This window comes from Odocoileus virginianus, chromosome 3 (genome assembly GCF_023699985.2).
Source record: "Odocoileus virginianus isolate 20LAN1187 ecotype Illinois chromosome 3, Ovbor_1.2, whole genome shotgun sequence".
In the NCBI taxonomy this organism is placed as follows: domain Eukaryota; kingdom Metazoa; phylum Chordata; class Mammalia; order Artiodactyla; family Cervidae; genus Odocoileus; species Odocoileus virginianus.
The window spans coordinates 85,075,520-85,099,958 of NC_069676.1; the positions used below are offsets into that span (position 1 = coordinate 85,075,520).

Genomic DNA, 24,439 nt, shown 5'->3' on the forward strand with positions numbered 1-24,439 from the left:
TTAAAATAAATTTCTAGAATAAAACTGCAGACCATCTTTCTTTTTTTTCGCATATAAAGAAGGGCATCACCACGATTGTCCACGTGGAAAAGGAAAGGCTGGTTGGAGCGGCACATGTAACTGTGACATAGGTGTCACCACTGAAGAAATCTCCCCTCCGGGGGAGGTTGGCACATGATCCTGTGAATCGTAACTATTATTGTTGTCTTATTGAGGAGAAGCACTTACAAAGAAGACCTGGGAACATACATTTATTATTCTTTCATTACCTAGTTCCTTTTTCATTACCTATGTAACCCAGATGGAACCCACGTGTCAGCTGCCTGGATCGCTTCGAGTCCTCCAGTGTGCCAAGGTCAGCTTGTTCTCTAAAATATAATTAAAATGGTCTCAAATCACAGACTCATGTCCAGGGAGTTCCCAGCATTCCTTCCAATACTTACAGCAGTTGTAAGTGAAGCCTTTGTCTCTCCTGGACTCTTGGCTTCTGAGCTCCTCCTTATGCTGATTTCACACAAGAATTTAAAAAAAAAAAAAACAAACTCTGAAATACCCTGTGCCACCCACATAATTTATTTAAATCAAGTTGAGTAATGCAAGTGGAAACACTTCAATAAGTATAAAGAGCTACCTAGGGGAGGTAATAATCTTAACTAAATGAGAAAGTGACATAAGGCGTTGTGAATGCTCCAGGGTAGACTTGAGGAAACTCTGAAGGTAATGAAACAATATCCACTCATTTCATCTGGCTGAAAATAGAGAAAAGGATGAAGTCCTGGCAGGATTTTGAAATAAAGTCGGATTGTCTGTGGGTTATAATAAGAAAAAAATTTACCCATGAAACTTTAAAAGGGAACAACAAAATAAAGTTAGTCATGGGATTACCAGAACCCAAAAGAAATATTTAACACCAGAGGAGAGCAGGGTCACCAGAATGCTTTGAAGCTGGTTGAGCTGGTAATTAGAAGGAACAACTTTCCTCATCCTTTTTAAGAAAGCAAATCCACATGGCCTTTGTCTCATTTTCTGGTAACTGCCAGAGCTGTCCTTGAAGCAGTAAGTTGCCAGCACGTTAATCAGCTGCTTCCACAGCCCTGTGTATGCATAGCATTCAGCCTGCTTGTTTCTTACATTGTTTTTCCAAGAATTTGTTCCCAGCCTTACTTCAGAAACTATTTAGAAAGTGATAGTCACAGTTTCCCAACTCCCCACATCACTTTCATGTGATCAAATCTTCAGACTACCTGGATGGACTGTATATCTTTTTCAGTTGGACTAAAGAAAGTTCTGATCAATGAGGCTTTTTTTTTTTTCCTTTGAAGACTAAGATATAGTTCACTTAGGCTTCCCTGGTGGCTAAAGAATCTGCCTGCAATGCAGGAGACCAGGATTACATCTCTGGGTTGGGAAGATCCCCTGGAGGAGGAAATAGCTTCCCAGTCCAGTATTCTTGCCTGGAGAATCCTATGGACAGAGGAGCCCAGTGGGCTACAGTCCATGGGGTCACTAAGAATCAAACACGACCGAACAGCTAACTTTCACTTGTCTTTTAACAGTTCATTTATCTTGGGAACTTTTAAGTGTATGGGCTTTCCTTGTGGCCCAGCTGGTAAAGAATCTGCCTGCAATGCAGGACACCTGGGTTCCATCCCTGGGTCAGGAAGATTCCCTGGAGAAGGGAAAGGCTACCCGCTCCAGTATTCTGGCTTGGAGAATCCCATGGACTGTAGAGTCCATGGGGTCGCAAAGAGTCAGACACGACTGAGCGACTTTCACTCACTCACTTTTAAGTGTCTGTCGCAAGTTTTATTCTACATCGGTTGAAAATCCAGTCAGACAAGATTGATCAGAAAATGAAAATACATATTAGCCTTCAAGGAAAAGTTGGGGGAGAATTTAAAACAAGAAAGCGTTAACTATATGAGAGAGAATGTAGGATGGCATAGCCAGCTCCCCCTGCATTCCGTGGCCCCAGTCACCTGCGTGGGTACCCTGACTGCCGTCTCTGCCCGTGGGTCATCCTTTCAGCCCTGTCTCCGGCGTTCGTGTTTCAGGAGGGTTGTCTGAGCCGCTCATCCCTCAGAGAGAGGGACTTCTGCTGGAGGGAGGCGGGGATGGGAGTCCCGGGAGTGGACGGGAGTGGGTGAGGGAGACCCCTGCAGGAGTGTAGGGCCTGAGGCGAAGAGGCAGGCAGGAGAGGCCGCCGGCTGAGAGACGCCGGGGCCCAGAGCCCTCCTTGTTCATGTCTGGGCAGCATGCGGCCCGTATGGAGGGCAGACTTAGGGCCCTCTCAGGAGCCTGCTGCTAATGAGGTCATGACCTGTGGGGCTCTGAAGAAACAGAGGGGGAAAGGGCCGCTTCAGGACTGGGTCATTTTCCTGCCCCTTTCTCTGAGAGAATGGTCCAGCACGGCCACGTCACTGTGCAAGCAGGGAGAATTGTACGGGAGACTGTGATGAGCTAGGACACGTAGAAAGTCCCCCCTCTCCCCAAAGACACCACAGGCATGTCTGCTCCATGCTGATCTCTCAGAGGTTCACTCGGCTCAGTTTACTTTTGGATCAGGGTGGTAACGCGCGTCACCGGAGTTCTTCTCTCCAAGGTTTTCCTCTAAGGTGAAGGAAAGTTTTCAGGAATGCCCGTCACACCGACAGGTTGAGACGCCAACATGGCCCGCCACCAGAGAGGGTAGGTGTTGGGGAGCCAGACCTGTATACCCTAGCACTCTGTACAAGATGTTGATCATCCCAAAGCAGCTCACAGTAGATTCGCAATTATGCCCATTTTACAGCCTGAAAGTGAATTGTGATGACATTTCTCAAGATAAAAATAAAGAACTGAAGCCCATGTGACTTCCTTTGTCGATGTCTGCATTTGTCTCAGATGCTTTAAGCCAGTCTGTAGCAGTGAAACCATAATTCAGATGAAAACAATGAGAAATCATTCAAAGCCAGTGTACATGAAAGTGAGTAGCCCACATGACTACTATTTTTAGTGCAGAAATATATTCAAGATCAAAGCCATTAATGTTTGCCTATTTTATTTAATCATGTGCCCTTTACCTGGAAGATGCAGGTCTTATAGCATACAAATGAGTGTATGGGGAAGGTTTCGGGCTTTATGCTGTCCAAATTAAATTCTAAAAAGCCAGAAAATTCATCATTTTGACATTTCTTTGCAGATGCAGAATGTGTGTTGAAATATCTCTTGAAATGTGTCTTATTTACTTAAGGAATACATTTAGCAGATCATGTTAATTAGAAATAATATCTGAGTAAAGTCTTTCATAATGTATCTCTTTTTAAACATAAAAATCAAGGGGCTAATTTCCCAAGTTGCGAGAATGGATGTTCCCCCTCATTATCTGTATTTTGGATTTTGAAGTTTTTTTGTAAGTAAAAGTTTACAGCATCCTTGAGTTTTTACAGCATTGCTTGAGTTTTCAGCATCCATTTTTTTTTACTATATAATAATCTAGGTTTGCAGATATTATGTATTAAGAAATGGAGAAGTTGGGGGAAATTTTTGAAAAGAAACATTGCCTACTCTTGAAATTCCTTGTAAAGTATTATTGTCATATAAGTTGTAGGAAGTGTGTTCTCTATAAGAATACCTCAGAAGCACAATTTTAGATATTGAGAACCTTTCTAACCATTCTCCATTTTGAATTTTTTTTTCTTTTTTTGGTGACAGATTTCATATAAACAGAATTTTTATGGTGCATGGGTAAAAACTTCCAATTACATCTCTAAAACCATTTTCTATGGAATTTCAGTGTTACCAAAATATGTAATGTTGTTTACCTTAAACCTCATTGAGCTAAATAAACTCCATGAATAATAGATACAGTTATATAGTATAGTTTCTAGATGGAAAACTGTCATCATTTTCAAGAGAATGAATGGCTCTGGGGAAATGTACAGCTTAGGAATGACAAAGCTGTCATTCACTCAGAAAACAGAATTGTGGAAATGACAGAGTTGAGCCCTGGGAATGCTCAAATTTGCCTTTAAACAATGCCTTCTTCAAACTAGTGGTTACCAGTGGGGAGAAGAAAGGGGGAAAGGCAATATAGGGATAGGGGTCTAAAGTAGGAACTCTTAGGCATAAAATAAGCTACAAGGATATATTATGCAACACAGGGAATATTTTATAACAACTATAAATGGAGTATAATCTTTTGGATGGTTTATTATTTTATTACTGGAGTATATTGCTTTACAGTGCTGTTTTCGTTTCTGCTGCACAACAACATGAGTCAGCTGTATGGATCCATATACCCCCACCCTCGTGAATCTCCCTTCCACTCCCCCAATTTCTCACACTTATTTGGCCGTAACCTTTTTTGAGGTTTTCTGAGCACATCAGGATACACATGTTCACTTTGTGAAGCAGGTGGGCTAGATTTAGTCATGTAGCCGCTACTCAAACAGAACTCCAGTGTGGCGAACCAGAAAGCTGCTGTTGCCAGCCCTGAGCTACAAGGAGCTAGTATAAAGTGGTGTGGTGCATGGCACACTTAGAAATGCAGGTGCTGCAGCCAAGTTATCTCCGCTCTGGTCTCTTCCAGGTGCTTCATCCCAAACATCTATGCCGCCCTCTTCACTGCAGCCCTTGTCCCTTTAATGTGCCTCGTGGTGGTGTTTGTGGTGTTCATCCACGCCTACCAGGTGAAGCCACAGTGGAAAGCCTACGACGATGTCTTCAGAGGAAGGACAAATGCTGCAGGTTTGTAAGAAACCGTTTTCACACTTTGGAGCTGGGTGCTTTTAATGGTGGGAAAAGGTCACTGAATGGTCTTTATCAAGAACAGGAAGGAGGTTAGACTCAGCTTTCAGCTTTGAAGCCAAAAGTTACAGTCCTCTGATTTCTCCTGCTCCTTGGGCCTTCCTTGCAATCTCTCTCTCTCTTCAGGGCTCTGCAGGTTTCATTGCTGGTGCCAGTTTTGTCCTGAAGATATTAATATTCAAGTAAATGACTCAGAGCCTTTGGGAGCTGCTTCCCCAGGCGTTTTTCAACTCAAGCAGTAACAACCTGGGTTCAACCTGTGAAATCTGTTCATGTCTTGCAGACTCTGAGACTTTATCACAAACAAACTTTATCACAAACTTTATCACAAGCATTCCTAGTGCTTGTGAGTGCTGTAGTTTTGCATGTGGAGTTCTGATTGTGCAGACAGATGTTTAAAAACATATGTGACCAGACAGCTTCATAAGTGGCTGCACATGTCTGGTTACTTAAGAGTGCAAGTCTTTCCAGCTCAAATTGGCTTTCACTACCAGCTCATTTTTTCCCTTTGAATCATACTTAACACCGGGTTTTATGATCTGATTCTTTTTCTGTTGTTAGATTAGAGTCTCTTAGGAATGTTTTTAAGGAACAATACCAAATACCTACATACAGAAAACTCAGTCTAAAATGATTTGAGTGGTTGGAATATTGAGAATCTAATGAGTTGGGGAGTAGAGGAATCTCTCTTGGGCCAAGAGGAAGACTAGTCTTTTCTATAAGATCAGTTAAAGGTAAGTTAGTTGCTCAGTCATGTCTGACTCTTTGCGACCCCATGGACTGTAGCCCACCAGGCTCCTCCGTCCATGGAATTTTCCAGGCAAGAATACTGGAGTGGGTTGCCATTTCCTTCTCCAAGGGATCTTCCTGACCAGGTATTGAACCCAGGTCTCCAGCATTGCAGGCAAACTCTACCATCTGAGCTACCAGGGAAGCCCAAGTCTTTTCTAAGCTTCTGCAAGTCTAAAGCCAAAGGAATGAGAGAAGTTCTTCACATGTTAAGTGTGGTCCAGAGTTTAAGCAGCCTACCATCCATGAAGTCACTTAGAATAGTGTCTAATACATTATGTCTAATACATAATTAGTGTCTAATACATCAATAGATACTGTCTCTTATATGATAATAAAAAGATTCATTCTAACATAATAAAAGCTTCTAGTTCCTAAACTGTGTCAGGGAAGATGCAGAAAGATTCTCCTTGTAGTGTAAAGAGAAAGGACTCTTCTATATTAACTTATGGGATAGTTTGTACGATAGCTGTATCTAGCCAACTCTTCCCTCTTCTCTCTGATTTAGCATGCAATTATTATGTGGGCAAAAATAGCACTCAAGGTTATGACTAAACTTAGATGCTTCCATTAGAAAAGCAGTATTCATGGAAGCAACCTAGATGCCCATCAGCAGATGAATGGATAAGGAAGCTATGGGACGTATGCACAATGGAATATTACTCAGCCATTAAAAAGAATTCATTTGAATCAGTTCTAATGAGATGGATGAAACTGGAGCCCATTATACAGAGTGAAGTAAGCCAGAAAGATAAAGACCAATACAGTATACTAAGGCATATATATGGAATATAAAAAGATGGTAATGATAACCCTATATGCAAAACAGAAAAAGAGACACAGATGTATAGAACAGACTTTTGGACTCTGGGAGAGGCGAGGGTGAGATGTTCTGAGAGAATAGTGATGAAACAAGTATACTATCAAGGCTGAAACAGACCACCAGCCCAGGTTGGATGCATGAGACAAGTGCTCAGGGCTGATGCACTGGGAAGACCCAGAGGGATGGGATGGGGAGGGAGGTGGAAGGGGGGATTGGGATGGGGAACACATGTAAATCCATGGCTGATTCATGTCAATGTATGGCAAAAACCACTACAATATTGTAAAGTAATTAGCCTCCAACTAATAAATAAAAATAAATAAATAAAATATTAATGGCAGCGAAAAAAAAAGAAAAGCAATATTCAATGTAGAAATTATACTTTTTCATGGGACATAGAATCTATCCAGAATCTGTGCTTTTATTCAACTTGAGATTCATTCTATTAAAATACATATTCTCTTTTGAAGGCGAAGTTTGTTTCTCCCAAATAGCAAGATTTATTTTTTCTTTATGCTATATAGAAGTGCCAGTATTTGCATGTTTCAGTAGTGATAACATCATAAAGGCCTAACCTAATGAGTTAGTCTTTTTCATTCCTGAATCACCCCTGTGCCTTTTGACTATGATCCATGGATACAGTAGATAAACAATGCTCCAATTATCTGAAAAGCAGCTCTCAAGTATTGAACATAAAAATCCCTAGAACACTTGTATCTCAACTAGCAAAACCTCTCTTACAATGAAATATATTAATAGAAGCATTGCTCTTATTATAGCTTTTCAATTAATAAAACAATTATGGCAATTCTGATTTTCCTGTTCCCAGTCAACCTCACAGTCATTATCTCACTTGGACTCTTAAACAGTGTTTTCCTAATTAGTCACTAATTCCAGTTTTTGTCCGTTTCGTTTTCTCAGATGTCTGTATTTCAACAATGTCAAGGGGCTCCCCTCACTCTCTAGCTTTACAATCATTCAGCTTTATTGCCCAAAAGAAAGTCCAGGCTCTTTATAATACTATAGTCTCTTTCCATCACCCCTGGGCCATCCTGTCACCCCCAAGTTAGTTACCACTCAGCCTACGTTCTGGCCGTGTCATTGATTTAATCTTACTCATTCTTGAAATGACCTGATCTGTCATCTCTGCTCATGTAAGATGCCCTCTATGAACTCCTCATCATTAGTTGATTGAAAAAAAAAAAAACTCATGTGTTTAGTAAGTAATGAGAGAAAATGTAGATGAAAGAGAGGTGTAAAGGACTTACTATGCTCCCTTAATCTATCTTAGCTCCCCAAAGCCATCCTCAATAAATGCATAATCTAAGTAAAAATTGTGTGCTGAGCAATCCCAAGTTGACTCCTTCCAACAAGATACTGCTCACTTTTTTATGGAAATTGTGGAAGCTCCCAGTATGCTACTTCTTCCATGAAGACTTTGAAATTAACGTCTTTACTGTATCAAATAAGAATTACTCATCCTTCTTCTATGATTTTAAAGCACTTTGCCCCTACGGCCATTAGAGCACTTAACACTTACTTCAGAATGGAATGGTGACTTGTTTTGGTGTGTGTGGCTGATTTCCTTAATAAATTATGGATTCCTCAAGGGCAAGGACCATTTATTATTCATCCCTGCATCACCAGAGCCTTGTAGAGTGTTTAGTGGATAGCAGGAGCATAATTAATGTTTGTTGACTGAATAAACTAATAATCATCAATGCACCATAAAATCTTATAGGAATGCACCCGCAAGTTAAATATAGCATTAAGATGAAGAGGAATCTGTCATATCATCCAAAGTAGAAATTATGGAATTTATCTCATTGATTTGTTTGTAGCTACCCCTTTGAAATTTATTATTAGGACTATTATTTTTTCCTTCTGTGATTCCCAAAACTATGTGTTCAGCCTTGACCTCTGACTTGATACTTTAGATTTTATTTGAAGCCTCCTTTAACTCTCCTCCACTTGAGTATGTTCCACTTAGCTCACATTCAAAAACGTCAAGAGAAAAACTGTCTGTCTACTCAGGGCCATTTGATAGTCTCTTTGAATCTGTCTGCTAAAATTCTGTTGCCTTGACCTGAAAAATATTGTCAAGATGGGGCTGTAAAATTCATGTTTTGCCCATTTTGCTGCTCCAAATGCATCGCAATTAGTGACAAGATATAACAAGAGAAAATTAAGAAGATGAAATGGGGATCAGAAACACAAAGTGGAATATAAGGTGGGCTGCAGCCAAGGGCCTGATGTTTTCTGGGTCCACAAGCCTGTGAATGCAGAAGTGTCTCAGCTGCTGTGGCGGTAAGCTGGGAATGAAAGGTCTCCCCCAGGGCAGGTAGACTGGAGCAGTAGTGCCTGCAGGAAAGGAATCTGTGAAAGGACCACCACTGTAGTGTGGGCTTGGCTTAGGGGTCTGGGAGCCCAAGGAGAAAGCAGAGGAAGAATCTTGTCAAGGTCCTGGACCAGACTGTCTAGAGTTCACAGTTTTATCTACTATATTTGTATGTCATTAGGGCTTCCCTGGTGGCTCAGAGGTTAAAGCATCTGCCTGCAATGCGGGAGACCTGAGTTCCATCCCTAGGTCGGGAAGATCCCCTGGAGAAGGAAATGGCAACCCACTCCAGTATTCTTGCCTGGAGAATCCCATGGATGGAGGAGCCTGGTGGGCTACAGTCGGTGGGGTTGCAAAGAGTCAGACACGACTGAGCGACTTAACTATGGGGGTAGAAGACCCAGGATATCAAATTAGCCTTCTTCAGACAGGAAGGTTAAATGGAGGCAACCATAAAACCACTAGACAGAAAGAAGTAGCCAGAAAGGAAGACAGAGACGAGGGGGGGAGAGAGCGCGAGCAAAGAAGCACATGCTTTCTACTCAAGATTGGCTGCAATATCAAAGATCCAAACACTGGAGGAAAACTGGTGAAGACAGCCGTTCAAACCACCAATCAAAAAGATAATATAATCCAGAAAAATATATAGACTATAAATAACTTTGGTAATTATGTTCGATTCTTCAAAAGGATAAAGCAGGAATCCGCAAAATATGACCCTACCAGCCACTCACCTATTTTTCTCATTTTATCTACTTCTTTTTTCACAGCTTCATTGAGATATAGTTTACATGTCATAAAGTTCATCTATTTAAACTGTAGAGTTCATTGGTATTTATTATATTTATATAGTTCTGTAACTATCACCATAATCTAATTTTAGAGTGTTTTCATCATCCCTCAAAAAACCCCATACTCCTTAGCAGTCACTCCCCATTCTCCACTTTCCTAGGCCCTAGGTAACCGTTAGGCAGCTTTCTGTGTCTGGAGATTTGTCTGTTCAGCACATGTCACATAAGGGGATCATAGAATAGGTGGTCTTTCATACCTGACTTATTTCACTTAGCACACTGGTTTCCTAGTTTATCTGTATTATAGCATGTATCAGTACTTAGTTCTTTTTATTGCCAAATAATATTGCACTGTATGAACATACTACACTTTTGCTTATCTGTTTATCAGTTGATGGACATTTGGGTGGTTTTCACCTTTTGGTTGTTATAAAGAAGGTTCTTGTGGACATTCAGGTACAAGTTTTTTTATTAATATATGTTTTCTTTTCTCTTGGGTATATACCTAGAGTTGTAATCTCTGCATCATACAGTAACTGTATGTTTACCATTTTGGGGAACTACAAAACTGTTTTCCAAAACAGCTCCAGTGAGCTGTTTTGTAAGTAAAGGGTTTTTTTGACACCCATCCACACCCATTTTTTTTAACATATATTCTGGGACTGCTTTCACAATACAGAGTTGAATTTATGTAGTTGAATAAAAGCCACGTGGCCTGAAAAATCTAGCATACTTAATATCTGGCCCTGTATAGAAAATGTTTGACCATCAACCCATGACATAAAGGCAGATATATCCACTCAAAGCCCTTAAACATAAAAAGCAAAAATAGATATAAACAAAATAAAAGCACAGACCAATATGAAAATGAAAAAAATTTCAAAAATTTTGGCAGTGAAAATACTAGTAGTTGAAAACTTTAAATATCTTAATACTTGAGATAAGATACAGATGAGACACAGAGAAGAGGGAATTAATTAGAATCGGAAACTAAGATTGAGAAATTTATCACTGAAAAATGCAAAAAAAAGAAAAAATAGGAAAACAGCTAAGAAGTATGAGAATACATTGCCAGAAGAAAAGAATGCAGGGAATGGAGAAAAGTAAAGATTTGAAGAGGTAATTGTTGAGAATTTTCTAGAATAAAAAATTGACATAACTACACATAAATATGCATTGTTCAAAAAAATCAGGGGGAGGTGGAAGGATGCTAAAAAGCCTAGTATATTAGTAAAGTTCCCATGTCTGTATTTTTTAAAACCTGGATGGTAAATATCTTTCTTTGCTTTTCATATTCTTTACTGTTAGAATAATTGGCACAAACCCCATTCAGGAGTTTAGAGTCCACAGTGGACGCAGATGCTGCCAAGTTCTCTAAAAGCCTAAGCTTGAAAGCAGCACAGACTGGTCCCAAGCCTCTTCTCTTCTTTCCTAAGATTCGTGCACACCCTGTATACACTTTATACCCGGGAAGGGGGGCAGTTCTGATTATAGTCATCCCTCTGTATATCACTGGCTTCTGTATTTGAAGATTTAACCAACTATGGATCAGAAAATATTTGGGAAAATAAAATTTCAGAAAGTTCCAAAAAGCAAAACTTGAGTTTGTCACAGGCTGGCAACTATTTACATAGCGTTTACATTGTGTTTACAGCTATTAATATCTACATTGTATTATAAGTAATCTAGAGATTGTTTTAAGTATTCCAGAGCGTGTGCATAGGTTATATGCAAATACTACACCATTTTATATAAGGGACTTGAGCATCCTTGAATTTTAATTTCCTACAGAGTTCTAGAACTAATCCCCCATGGATAGAGGGAAGATTGTAGTCTCAAGCAGGTCCAGCCTATTTCTGTACAATTCCAAGCATGCAAAAGTGACCCTTTTTTCTAGTGCAGCTGAGATGGTTTATGGTTTAGTTTTATTTTGCCCTGCATTTTTAAAGTGGATGAGCATTTTCAGATATTGCAGTTAACCCTTGAACAGCACTGAACTGTTCAGATCCACTTACATGCAGATTTTTTTCAGGAGCTATGTACTACAGTATTATAGGCTTCCCTGGTGGCTCAGGTTCAGTCCCTGAGTCCAGAAGGTTCCCTGGAGAAGGGCATGGCAACCTCTTGGCAACCTCATAGGATTCTCCAGGCAAGAATACTGGAGTAGGTTGCTATGCCCTTCTCCAGGGGATCGTCCAGACCCGGGGATTGAACCTGGGTCTCCCGCATTGCAGACAAATTCTTTACCACCTTAGCCACCAGGGAAGCCTAAAGAATTCGACTTGACTGAGCGACTTTCACTTTTACTTTTCACAGTACTATACCACCTGCTGATGGTTGAATCCTCAGAAGCAGAAAATATACATATTATTATGTAGATGACTATAAAGCAATATGGGAATTTTTGACTCCAAAGGGTGTGGCATTGCACTGTTCAAGTGTCAACTGTATGAGATAGTATTATGAGAAATACATTCTCAAATAATAAATCAAGAGTTGAAAGTCAGGACTTCCCTGGCAGTCCAGTGTTTAAGACTCCACACTTCCACTGCAGGAGAACAGGTTCTCTCCCTGGTTGGGAATCAAGATCACATATGCTGCATGGTGTGGCCAAAACAACAGTAAAAAAGAGTTGAAAGTAAATCCTCTTTTCTTACAGAAGCACAATTTCCTGATGTTTCAAACTGCTAGGTTTTAAGTATTTTTGATCAAACCTTGTAGAGTTTTTTTTTTGTTTGTTTATTTACAAATTACTTTTAGCAATGAGTGAAATGCATTATGAGAAGGAAAGGTCAATTTATAGTTTCCATATAGCTAAGCTGTTTTTCATTTTTTCATAACTGGAATAATTATGATTATGTATTTACCTTAGAGATTCAGGTTTGGTAAACAAATGTGGTGAGTTAACACCAGCATCAGGCCTGTTTGAATAACTTAAGAGCTTACATCAGTTATTTTGTTGGACCTGGCCTCCTCCATATTTCCATGGAACTCTTTTCCCAGCTAAGTACTCTTGTGCAGATTGGATGTGCCTGACAATAGGAGCAATTTTTCAGCAACACTTGTGTGTTGATATGTCTGCCCAGTATCAACCCCATTATACTCTTTTTTCTTTTATTTTTTTAGTGACTTTTTTGCTCCTGACATCCCTTAATTTCAGAGCTCAAATTTTCACTAAAATCCAGAGGAAATGGAGCACAGAGGAAGAGCTGCTGATAAATAAAATACCCTCTCTGCTGTAGTCTCCAGAGATGGCCTCTGTCAGTCCCTCTCTTTCTGAGCGTGGCTGGAACAGGGATGTCGGTCTGTCTCCCTTCTGTGCCCCTTTGGTTGCTCAAATGCTAAGTAACAGATTTCCAAAAGTCGGTGGCTCCTAATGAAATTCACTGGCCGCCTCCTCCTTCAGTGAAGTGAGTGCACAGTGAGAATGAGTCAGGATAAAGGTATGTTCCCTGAACTCAATTTCAATGTCTCAAACAGTCTTTTAAACAAAGCCTGTAATTTTGGGGTTTGGTTTTGATCTCTGGCAATGATAAACTTGTCTCTCCTTCTAGGCTCATTAGAATTTACTGACTTTTTCTGTTTCATCAGCCAGTTCTTATGATTCATGGATCAGGGAAGGAAAATTAATTTGAATGAAAAGAGGAAGTAGATGATTACAAATCCCTTTCTTATAAAAATCCCACACGTGTGTTTCAGTATGATATGTAAAAATGTAAAGGTAGCTTGATCCAGCGAGCGATGTATAACATGAATCTGAGGTAGTTGGAATCACCTGGTGCAATAATGGCTATCTCTCTGCTTGGTAATATGTTTGAGAATGAATGCTTCCATTTCTTCTCATATTTCATTTCTTTATATTTACTAATACTAATGTAAATCAACATTCCATTGCTATTTCAAAAATCACTGAAAGCCGATTATAATATTATGAAATATCATCCCTTACATCCTGAGAATGAGTGACTTGTCTTCTCCTGGCATATTAAGATATTTCAAAAAGAGCTCAAGGAAACTCATTAAAAGCCAAAGGAAAAAGAAGAGGAAATCAGTTCAGTTCACTTCAGTCACTTAGTCGTGTCCGACTCTGCGACGCCATGGACTGCAACATGCCAGGCCTCCCTGTCCATCACCAATTCCCAGAGCTTGCCCAAACTCATGTCCATTGAGTTGGTGATGCCATCCAAACATCTCATCCTCTGTCATTCCCTTCTCTTCCTGCCTTCAATCTTTCCCAGCATCAGGGTCTTTTCAAATGAGTCAGCTCTTTGCATCAGGTTGCTAAAGTATTGGAGTTTCAACTTCAACATCAGTCCTTCCAAGGAACTGATCTTTAGGATCTCCTTTAGGATGGACTGGTTGGATCTCCTTGCAGTCCAACGGACTCTCAAGAGTCTTCTCCAACACCACAGTTCAAAAGCATCAATTCTTTGGCACTCAGCTTTCTTTATAGTCCAACTCTCACATCCATACATGAGTACTGGAAAAACCATAGCTTTGACTAGAGGGACCTTTGTTGACAAAGTAATGTCTCTGCTTCTTAATATGCTGTCTAGATTGGTCATAACTTTCCATCCAAGGAGTGTCTTTTAGTTTCATGGCTGCAGTCACCATCTGCAGTGATTTTGGAGCCCCAAAAAATAAAGTCAGCCACTGTTTCCACTGTTTCCCCATCTATTTGCCATGAAGTGATGGGACTGGATGCCATGATCTTAGTTTTCTGAATGCTGAGCTTTAAGCCAACTTTTTCACTCTCCTCTTTCACTTTTCATTAAGAGGCTCTTTAGTTCTTCATTGCTTTTTGCCATAAGGGTGGTGTCATCTGCATATCTGAGGTTATTGATATTTATCCTGGCAATCTTGATTCCAGCTTGTGCTTCATCCAGCCCAGTGTTTCTCGTTATGTACTCTGCATATAAGTTAAATAAGTGCGGTGACAATATACAGCCTTGACGTATTCCTTTTCCTATTTGGAACCAAATAGCTCCTAGTAAATGCAATACACACTGTGCTGTGTTCTCCAGAAATGGCCACCATCAGTTATTTCCCTCCCTTGATGTGTGTCCTACTCCCCACATAAAGCCATGAAGTCTGTTTCCCCTCCTTTAACTTTTTGGACTTGCTTAGAAAGTGAAAGTGTGTTGATAAGTTGTGCCTGACTCTTTGTGACCCCATGGGCTATAACCCACCAGGCTCCTCTGTCTATGGAATCCTCCAGGCAAGAATACTGGAGTGGGTTGCCATTTCCTTCTCTGGGGATCTTCCCCACCCCAGGGATCAAGCCTGGGTCTCAGACTTGCTTAAGTGAAGTGAAGTGACTCTTTGCAACCCCATGGACTGTAGCCTACCATGCTCCTCCATCCATGGGATTTTCCAGGCAAGAGTACTGGAGTGGGTTGCCATTTCCTTCTCCAAAGGATCTTCCCAACCCAGGGATTGAACATGGGTCTCCTGCGTTGTAGGCAGACGCTTTACCGTCTGAGCCACAAGGGAAGTCCGGATGATCTGATGAAAGTAATACTGCCCCATAATGGGTCAAGCCTTTAAGAGGACAGGCTGTTTTTGCTTCCTTTCTCTTGGAAGCCAGCCACAATATAAGAAGTCTGATTACTCTGAGACAAGCATGATGTTAGCATCTCCAAGCTACTTGTGTGGAGTGAATAGACATGAATAGGCATATTTAACCCATCTCTGGGCTTCCCAAGTAGCTCAAACAGGAAAGAATTCACCTGCAATGTGGGAGACCTGGATTTGATCCCTGAGTGGTGACGATCCCCTGGAGGAGGGCATGGCAACCCACTCCATTATTCTTGCCTGGAGAATCCCCATAGACAGAGGAGCCTGATGGGATACAGTCCATGGGGTCGCAAAGAGTCGGACATGATCGAGTGACCAATACGTCAGCCCGCCTCCAGTTGTTTCAAGCATCCCAGCTCTGATTCCAGACATAGAAGTGAAGAAGTCTTATTGTCAGATCCAGCCCAAGTAGACACCACACAGAAGAGAAAACTACCCAGCCCAGATTGTAAAATATTTTAAGCCACCAAGTTTGTTATGTAGCAGTCAATAGTCAAAACACTGTGGTTCTGGTGTCCTGATTTTTTGCACATCAGAATTTTGAGTATGTCATTGTCATTTTAAATTTTATTGTCATTTTTATTTTATTGCATTGTTTTATTTTAATTTTTATTGCTTGTCATTTCAAACACATATTGCAAAATTCTAAGTGTATCATTGTCATTTTAAATTTTACGTGGTTTATAAATACAAATGAAAAACACAATATGCTTTTTTTCCTAAACCAAAATTGAGGTTTCCACTGAAGCAAAAAAAGTAATCTTACCTAGTAATAGTACATACTTAAATCAGATCCAGAATGACCAATATAACAGGTTTCACATGTCCTTGGCAGAAAACTGCTTGTTTGCAGTCTACTCCCAGTTCCATTGCTAAAAAGAAAATAAAAAACAATGCCTAGGGACCAAAGGAAAACCCCAGAACTCCTTGCTGCACAATAAACAATCTCTTCCACTTGAGCTTAAAAAAAAAAATCTTTGTGAGCACAGTTTCTCTCCCCACATTTTGTCAGTAGTGCTGGGGAAAATCCAAAATATTTAAAGAAACATTTTGGATACTCATTCTCTGCTTAGATTTATATCTGTGACCTCAGTCTTCAAAGATTCAAATCAGAATCTTTGAACCTGAAAGATGATGTGTAGTCGTTCAATGTGTATTGCTTTTTTTTCTTTTTTTCATTATTGTTTTTGAAAAAAAAAATATTGGAGATTTTATATTGCTCTTTAAAATCTCTTAGAACTTTAACATCAGGAATTAGTTTCCTGAGGCTTAGAACACTGAGATAAAAAGTAAAAAATAAAATCAGAGTCAAAAGAAAGCTTAGATTTCTGTTTGGACTCCTGATTTCCACATGTAACCGAAGAAGAAAAGGGACTAGTAATTTGTGGCAGAGCTGGGTCTTTTCAAAACTCAAGTTTCCCAAATGTTTATACCTCAGGGACTGTCTTTTACCTAGTCTCTGTTGAAAACTGATGAGGACAAGGGTGGTTCTCTGTTTAGGCTATTTCAGTACTAAAGCTTCAATTTCAGTTTGTTTTCAAGGTGGGTAGTGGACATAGAGCGTGGATGTAGTAGGACTGGGAGAGAATAAAAGGCTGGACTGCATGTAAGTGGCAGCTATGGGTGGACTTTAGCCCTGGTGGCATCATCATTGTCATTGTAACAGCTATAATTGCCGGTATACCAGCACACTGTGCTAAGCATTTTGTGTATATTATCTCAATTTTCACAAGAATCTTGTGAAACATATATATCTAGTCCTATAGTGAGACAAGAAAGTGAAGGAAATGAGAGGCTTAGGAACGTGTCCAGATTTGCAGAGCTGTTGAATTGTGCATTTGGGGTTAGAACCACAAGTGACTCCTAAATTCTCCAGAACTCTCTTTACCGCCATCACCAGTGCTTCACCATTTGCCATTTTGTCCTCAAATCTTTCATTAAGAAAAATGACATGTAAATGTTAAATTAAACCTAGAGAGCTCTAATTCCATAAAAGGAATTGTTAGGCTCCATGCCCCAGAAAGAATTTGAAGTGATTCAGGCTAGCAAATTGTTTCTTCATCTTCTAATTTCCAAGAAAGACTGCCTTGTCCCTTTATGGTACTGAAATGTGCCTAGTTTTCCTCACTATTTGCATATATAGTGCAGGCGTAATAATAATATTTAACTTCATAGAGCTGTTTCAAGGATTAAATGTTAATTCATATAAAGTCTTTAGTATACTCTAAAACATAGTAAGCATGCAGTATGCATTGGTATTTTTATCAGCGTAACAGCTCTTTCAGTATATAACTGGTGCAGAATATTTTGTCCTGGATCATTCCTATATATCTTTCAAATATGCCCCTCTCTTCCTTTCTTCATCATTGTGCCTGGTGTATATTAATTGACTCGGGTTGTCATAACAAAATGCCATAGACTGGGTGGTTTAAACAGTAGATATTTATACCTCACAGTTATAGAGGTTGAGAAGTCCCACAGTCTGGGTGCTGGCCAGTTTGGTTCCTAACGAGAGCCCTTTTCCTGGCCTGCAGATGGCCATCCTCTTGCTATGTTCTTACCTGGGGGAGAGAAGGAAAGAGAAAGGGAGAGAGTTCACTCATGTCTCTCCTTATAAGGGCATGAATCCCATTGTGAGGACTCTACTCTTAATGACTTAATTAACTCCTATGTCCCTATTTCCAAATACCATCATATTGAGGGTTGGGGTTTCAACATATGAATTTTACAGAGACTCAGTTCAGTTCATAGCACGTAGCTTATATCATCAACTCACAGCTCTCTTAAGACTGATATTTCTTGGTTCTTGTCTGTCCCCTTTCCACATGGAACCTTTAAAAGGTTAAATTGATGGCATCATTCATTCATTCAATAGCAGTCCTGAGGCTGTAGGATAAAAGGAAAATTCTACTGCTTTCATGCATAAAGTCTCCATAGGCACAGCCATTTTGAATTAGTGCTATTGTCTAAAACAGACATGATGTCTGCCAAGTCTGGACTTAAATAGTGGAACTGAATTCAGTCTCACTTGCTGAGTTCATCATTCATGGTGATTGGGCAGGAGAAGGAATGCAATTGAAAATAATTTCTTGATACCCATCATGAATAGGCTTCAGCAGAATGTTAGTGGAAGATATGATCATGGTACACATTTAAAACCGTTATCTAAGAGCATCACAGTGGCATTGCTGCTCATATGCATTGCACATTCTTTGCCCTTCATCTGTTATTAACATAGGCATACCATTGCCATGCCTCAGCTTGACCCAGAGGGTCAGTGAAATTTTCCCAATTGTTTGTAATTTTTATATATAGGATGAGTTTTTCCATATATTTCCTTGGCATTTTTTTCCCAAGTTAATTAAAAGTTTACATTTTAATTTTCCTGGCATACTCCACTCTTTCAAAGGACTTCCCCCCACCCCCAAATCCTTCTTTAGTTATGTTGGGAAAATTACCAGTGAAGCATTACTTTCTACTCTTTTGAAAGCTACATGAAACAGTTATTCATGTTTATTGCTTTGATCTAAGAACACATTCATTTCTTTAATGGGTGACTGAAATCTTTCATTCAACTTTTGGTTGATGAAAATACAATTTCTGATTTTTTAAATATCTCTCTCAAATTTGTATTCAGACTACTGCCGAAGAATATGTTAAAACTCTACTGAAGAGTAAAAACAATGAATTTTTCAAGGCTATTTTATCTTAGAAAATCTATGGCATTGCAAACACTATTCCCCTCTAACCTAGTCTGTGAGGCACCTCAGTTGGTATCAACACGGAAATCTTGTGATACTCTATGGTCCTCTCTAATCAGGGAAACTCCACGTAAGGTGTACATTACATTTATGAATCTACATCTAACTTGTAAATTCTGTTCATTATTTGCAACTTTTTTCATTTATTCATTTTTGCCAGTCTTGTTATTTAGAGAGGGCTTCCCTGATAGCTCAGTTGGTAAAGAATCCACCTGCAAGGCAGGAGACCTCAGTTTGATTCCTAGATTGGGAAGATCCTCTGGAGACGGGATAGGCTACCCACTCCGGTATTCTTGGGCTACTTTCAGTTTATGATTCGGTGTCTATGCAATTCTTTAAAAAATACATAGTCACTAAATAGTTGTTTGATCACACTTTAATCAACTGGTATAATATTAAAGAGGACATCCAGAAATAAAGGAAAATAGAGTTGTTGGGACTAGGGAAATAGGGAGTGGAGACAAGTAATCTGGGGAATTTACAGTTGTATCATAAATTTCTTTAGAAAGTGTATAGCTGGTACAATATCTGTGATCACAGCACTATATTTAATAGTTAATGCATTATAAAATTCAAACGTTGCTTTCTTCACCATATCAGAGGTGACGTTTGAATTTCATTGGGCCAGACGGCGGTAACAAACTTGATCTGAACCTTTTATAAAATTACTCTTTGAGTTATCTTATCATAACCAAATGGCACTCTCATAAACAAATTACTTTTCTACAACCAGTAGTAAGAGGCTACTCCTTCCAACTAGTAGGATATCAAAAGCATTTGTGGTCCATCTTGAACTTCAAAGTCATTGTGTCCCTGCCTAATAATTTTTCCTATTTTTAAATTTGTGTTCTTTTGCTTGCATCGTCCTCGTCCTATTCATATTACTGTGATTACGATTTCTCATGCTATCCTCCCTTCCTGGGTCCCCATCTCCCTCTTCACATCCCCCTCTGCCCTCCTCTCCTATTTTCTCACTCCTCACTGTAACCTCCCTTTAGGATATTTTCAACAGCTCCCTTGATTTCCTCACCAACATGACTCTCTGCTTAAGCAATTGTAACATTCACCATTCTAGTCTATGTCACATACTTCTCTCTTTGCCAGCCAATTAGAGCTACTCTGTAATAGATACCAATTTATTCTAAGTAACCTTAACTGAGCCATCTCTGCTTCTCCGTGAGCCTTTGGATTATCTTTACTTGATTCCTAGGTAATCTTCAGGAAACAGATTGCCGGTAAGTCTTGTGTTTAATACCATCTATTCTCACTCTCTATGTAAGATACGAAAACAACCTGATGTTCTCTCACTCACTTTATCTGAACCCTGCTTTTTGTTTTCTCCCTTCTTTGCCAATTTTCCTCCCATTTAGGTAAGGGAGTAAATAATTCATTCTTACCAAAGAATGAATTATTGCCATGCAAAAAAATTGCCATGCAATTTTCTTCTTTTGGAACTTGTTTCATTAAATTTTCTACAGTTGCCTTGCATCTTAAATAGTTCCCTATTCTAGGTCTTTCCTCTCCATCTAAAAACCTGCATCACTTTTCAGTGCTTAAAAGAACTTACTCGTTATCCTGCTACTTTATCAAGTTACCTCCCTGCCTCTCTCACCAGCAAACTTCTTGAAGGGGTCCATATAAGCTCTCCGTAAGCTCTCCGTACTCATCACCGTCTGTTCCCTGCTAAGCCTTGCTGTTCTCTTCCATTCATCACCCACAACCCTGAACACCAAATCAGCTGACCTCTCATGTCCTTGTCCTTAAAAACTCTTGTGCATAAGTTGTACTGGTAACTTCCCTTCCTTGAATAGTCTGCCTCCCTTGGTTTTCATAATACTCCCTTCTTTTTTATTTTCCTGTAAATCCAAGGCCATGACTCATTCTTCATGTGACTCACAATCCTGGAACAGATGTGTTTTCCAGGGATTGCCTTTGCCTTTTCACACCACAGTGGTAATTTTCAAATCTATCCACTTGAGTTCAACTTGTTTTCTCACCTTCTTTTCTGTCCTCTTCCCGGGAATAATAGATTGTTCTCAGAAGTACAAAACTTGTCCACGACTTGCCTGCCCCAATTTCTCTGATCTCTCTGTTATTGTTTCTCCCTGTTCCTTCTATTCTTCCTCTTAATCCTTTTCTTGTTTTCCTAATTTTGAAGCCAGTGTAATATTTTTTTACTTGATAGCCGTAGACTTTCAGGTCAGTCGTCAAAACTGATCATCAAAATCGCTCTTTCACTAATGATGGTTTGATGAGTCTCTTTACAGCCTCAATGAATTGGGGTCTCCAGGGATTAAGTCCCAACATCTGTATGATTGTGAAGTTCCTCCTTGTTTTCTGATTCGGGGGCACTTCACCTTTAGATTCTTCACCACATTTTTGTGTCCATCCCCGTGTTTTTATGGTGGGGGCCACTCCTCCACCAGGTTCTCGCCCCAGGTCTTCATTGTCTCACTGGGACCACGGCCGTGATTTCCTGACCGGTATCCCTGCCTCCAGCTTTCTATCCACCAATCTGTTTACTTCCCTGTGAGATTAAGGAAATTTCTCTTCTGATTGGGCACTCATCTTCTCAGAAATTTTAAATGCCTCTCCATTTCCTGTAAAATCATTCTGGGTTGCTTATCCTGGTCCTCAAGATCCCTTCATGACCTCATTCTTCTCACTATTAACCTTCCTGGACCTGTCAGAAAGGGATATTTTACACTAATTTATGCACTTGCCTCTTTGCCTTTCTTTCTGCCTTAAGCTCAAAATCCACATGTTCAGACATAGCTCATCTTTAAATTCCAGTTGAAATTCCATCTTCCTCACAAAAGCCTTTCTGATACCATCTATGGGAAGTAACTGCGGCTTCCCCTGAATTTTTATGTAACTTGATCCCTCTCTTCTAATATTTATCTTCTACCTTTTATTATAGTGTGTGTGTGTATTCCCGCCCCCTCCCCACCCCCCGCCATGGAATTCTCCTGACAAGAATACTGGTGTGGGTAGCTATTTGCTTCTCCAGTATATCTTCCCAACCCAGGGATCAAATCCAGGTCTCCTGCATTGCAGGTGGACTCTTAACCATCTGAGCCACCAGGGAAGCCCATATATATATATATATGTTATATATATATAATATTTGAAAGAAGATCCATATGTAATTCATCCTTTTACCTGTCACATTTTATCTAATACACTTTTGAATCTTAAATATATATGTGTATTTATATCTATATTTTTTAATAATAAGCAACCACCAAAGTTTATATAAAACTATTCTAAGTATTTTGCATTTCAATCATTAAATCCTCACTGAATTCAATAAAGCATATTTAGGAGGTACTAATGTTATCTTTATTGTACAGATGAGGAAATTGTGTATCAGAGCAGTCAAGTAACTCACCAAGGTCACACAGCTAGTAAATGGACCTCAAGTAATCTGGCCCCAGAGTCCATGCTCATAACCACTCTACTATTCTGCCTCTTTTAGAATAAATCCCATTCAGTCAACTTCAGTGCATGCTTTTTAAAAAAATTTATTTGGCTCAGGGCCCTTGTTCAAAACATATCTTTTCTTTTAATTGAATTTGACAGAAGGAAATTATAAAATTTAGTATAAATTACATTCAGGAAAGCAAAATTATATGATTTATAATTAGAATGTATCAGCTTCAAGAAAGGAGTAGAAATTGGGTCATAGGAAACACTAAAAATGTTGAAGAGCAATTTGAAGCTCTATTGTAGTTTTATAAGACAGTGTAAATCGATGTGGTTGTAAATCAACAAGTAATTGAAATGAACAATTGTTGATACTTACACATTTAATTATATGATTTCCAAGAAGTAGGGTGATTTTCCTCTCTCCAGCATTCTCCCCACTAATGCCAGAGTCTTTTCACGTAAACACAATCTATGGTTAAATGCCACCATGAAAAAAAATTTTTTTTTTCAAAATGTGGCTCACAGACTTTGTAACAGAATAAACTTCACTTGATTTTTTTAAAAAAAGAAACAAATGAAAAATGTAGAAGAATCTGTCTAACCTATTAAAGATGGAATTGAATATTAAGAGCAATACTACTACTAATAGTAATAGTAAGTGAGTAGCTCCATGTCGGAGGCTTGGGAAGGAAGGAAGGGAAGGAGAGAGGGAGGAAAGAAGGAAAGAGAAAGGGAAGAAAAAAGTGGGAACATAGTTTTGAGCCTGAGGTGAAAATAAGCTCTAATATCTACCTTCTATTTACTACTAATAGCTGACACCTGAAATACTAATAGCTGAAACGGTCTAACCATTAACAATGTTAATTTCCACATGAAAGAGGAGAAAGAGTTAGAATTAAAATCTTACACATTTTTAGATCTACATATAATATTGACAAACAAATACAGAAAGAAAATTTTGAAGTCTGTCATTAGGTCCAAGTCACGTTGGTAAGGTTACTTTGGCCACCAACATATAAATATTGTCAATGTAGATGGTTTTTGGGGACGGTCTCCTTCTCCCTAGATCATGCACATGGCCATTCACCCAGCTGATTGCCTTTCTTTCTTAGCACAATGGTTTCTCTTTCTTTTTCATGTAAGGGCTTGATCCAAGGTTGTTAGTTAGAATGAGCAATAAAATATTAGTTCGTTTCCATTGGCATAGACATTCCTGACACACCTGTGGGTACTGGGCCATTGTTTAAATAGACAATGATAAGCTTTTATATAACACAAGCATTACACCACTTTGTGGTCTGTTGTTATATATTCTTGAAAACAGCTCTCTTTGTGGGTTTGATATTAGTTGCCTATATTTACAGGTATAGTTATTTAACAATAGACAGTAAATAACATCCCCAAAGCTTTTGAGAAATACATAGCTGTATTTTTAAGATCAGACTATGCCCTGATAATCTGATACCAGAATATCTGTTGGAAGAAGAAAGTCAGTGAATCACGTTGACAGGAACCAGAAGATTTCATTCAAGTGGACTTTTTAGAATAGTGACATGGCAAAGGAAATAAAATAAACATTTTACTCAATGTTACAGTTTTGTAATGTGAGGGCTAGAGACCCAAATTAAAGAAAGGAAATAAAAGCATTGAGGTCAGTTGGCATTTATTCAGATCAGGGGTCTCTACCAGGAAACAGTTCTGAGAACTGACATATTTAACACGCTGTAAAAATATTTTCTTGAGCACATAGAGTTATTGTTAGTGTTAATTTTTCTGAGACATTGTGTCAGAATTGACTCAAGACTTCAATGTTGAATTAGAGCCTATTAAATTGTAATGACGGCTCTGTGATGTACTATCAAATTATCTTTAAACATAACTGGCTAGTCATGGCCAATACACAGTAGCCTAATTCCTCAAATTATGAGACCATCTAGTAAGATTTAAAATATAGATGTAGCAGGTTGAAAGATGCATTGTACATTTTCATTGTATTATGAAAGCCAAGTGTGTTGGGAATTGCTCTTAGGTGCCTGAGCATGCCTGGAGATGACTGTTTTGAACTCCTTCACGGCTAAGTAACTGGTAATGTAGTTAGAAAACTAGGTTAAGCCAGTCTTCGATTGTTGGTTGGCTGACTTCA

The 24,439-nt window shown here is 39.2% G+C and overlaps 1 protein-coding gene across 1 annotated transcript in view; it reads left to right on the forward strand.

Moving 5' to 3' along the window:
• ADGRV1 (adhesion G protein-coupled receptor V1) overlaps positions 1 to 24,439 on the forward strand; it is a 544,484-nt gene that overhangs the window by 446,702 nt on the left and 73,343 nt on the right. The window contains exon 86 of the mRNA XM_070465812.1: positions 4,571 to 4,728. Within this exon, the coding sequence (XP_070321913.1) occupies positions 4,571 to 4,728 (158 nt within the window). The remainder of the gene's footprint in view (positions 1 to 4,570; positions 4,729 to 24,439) is intronic.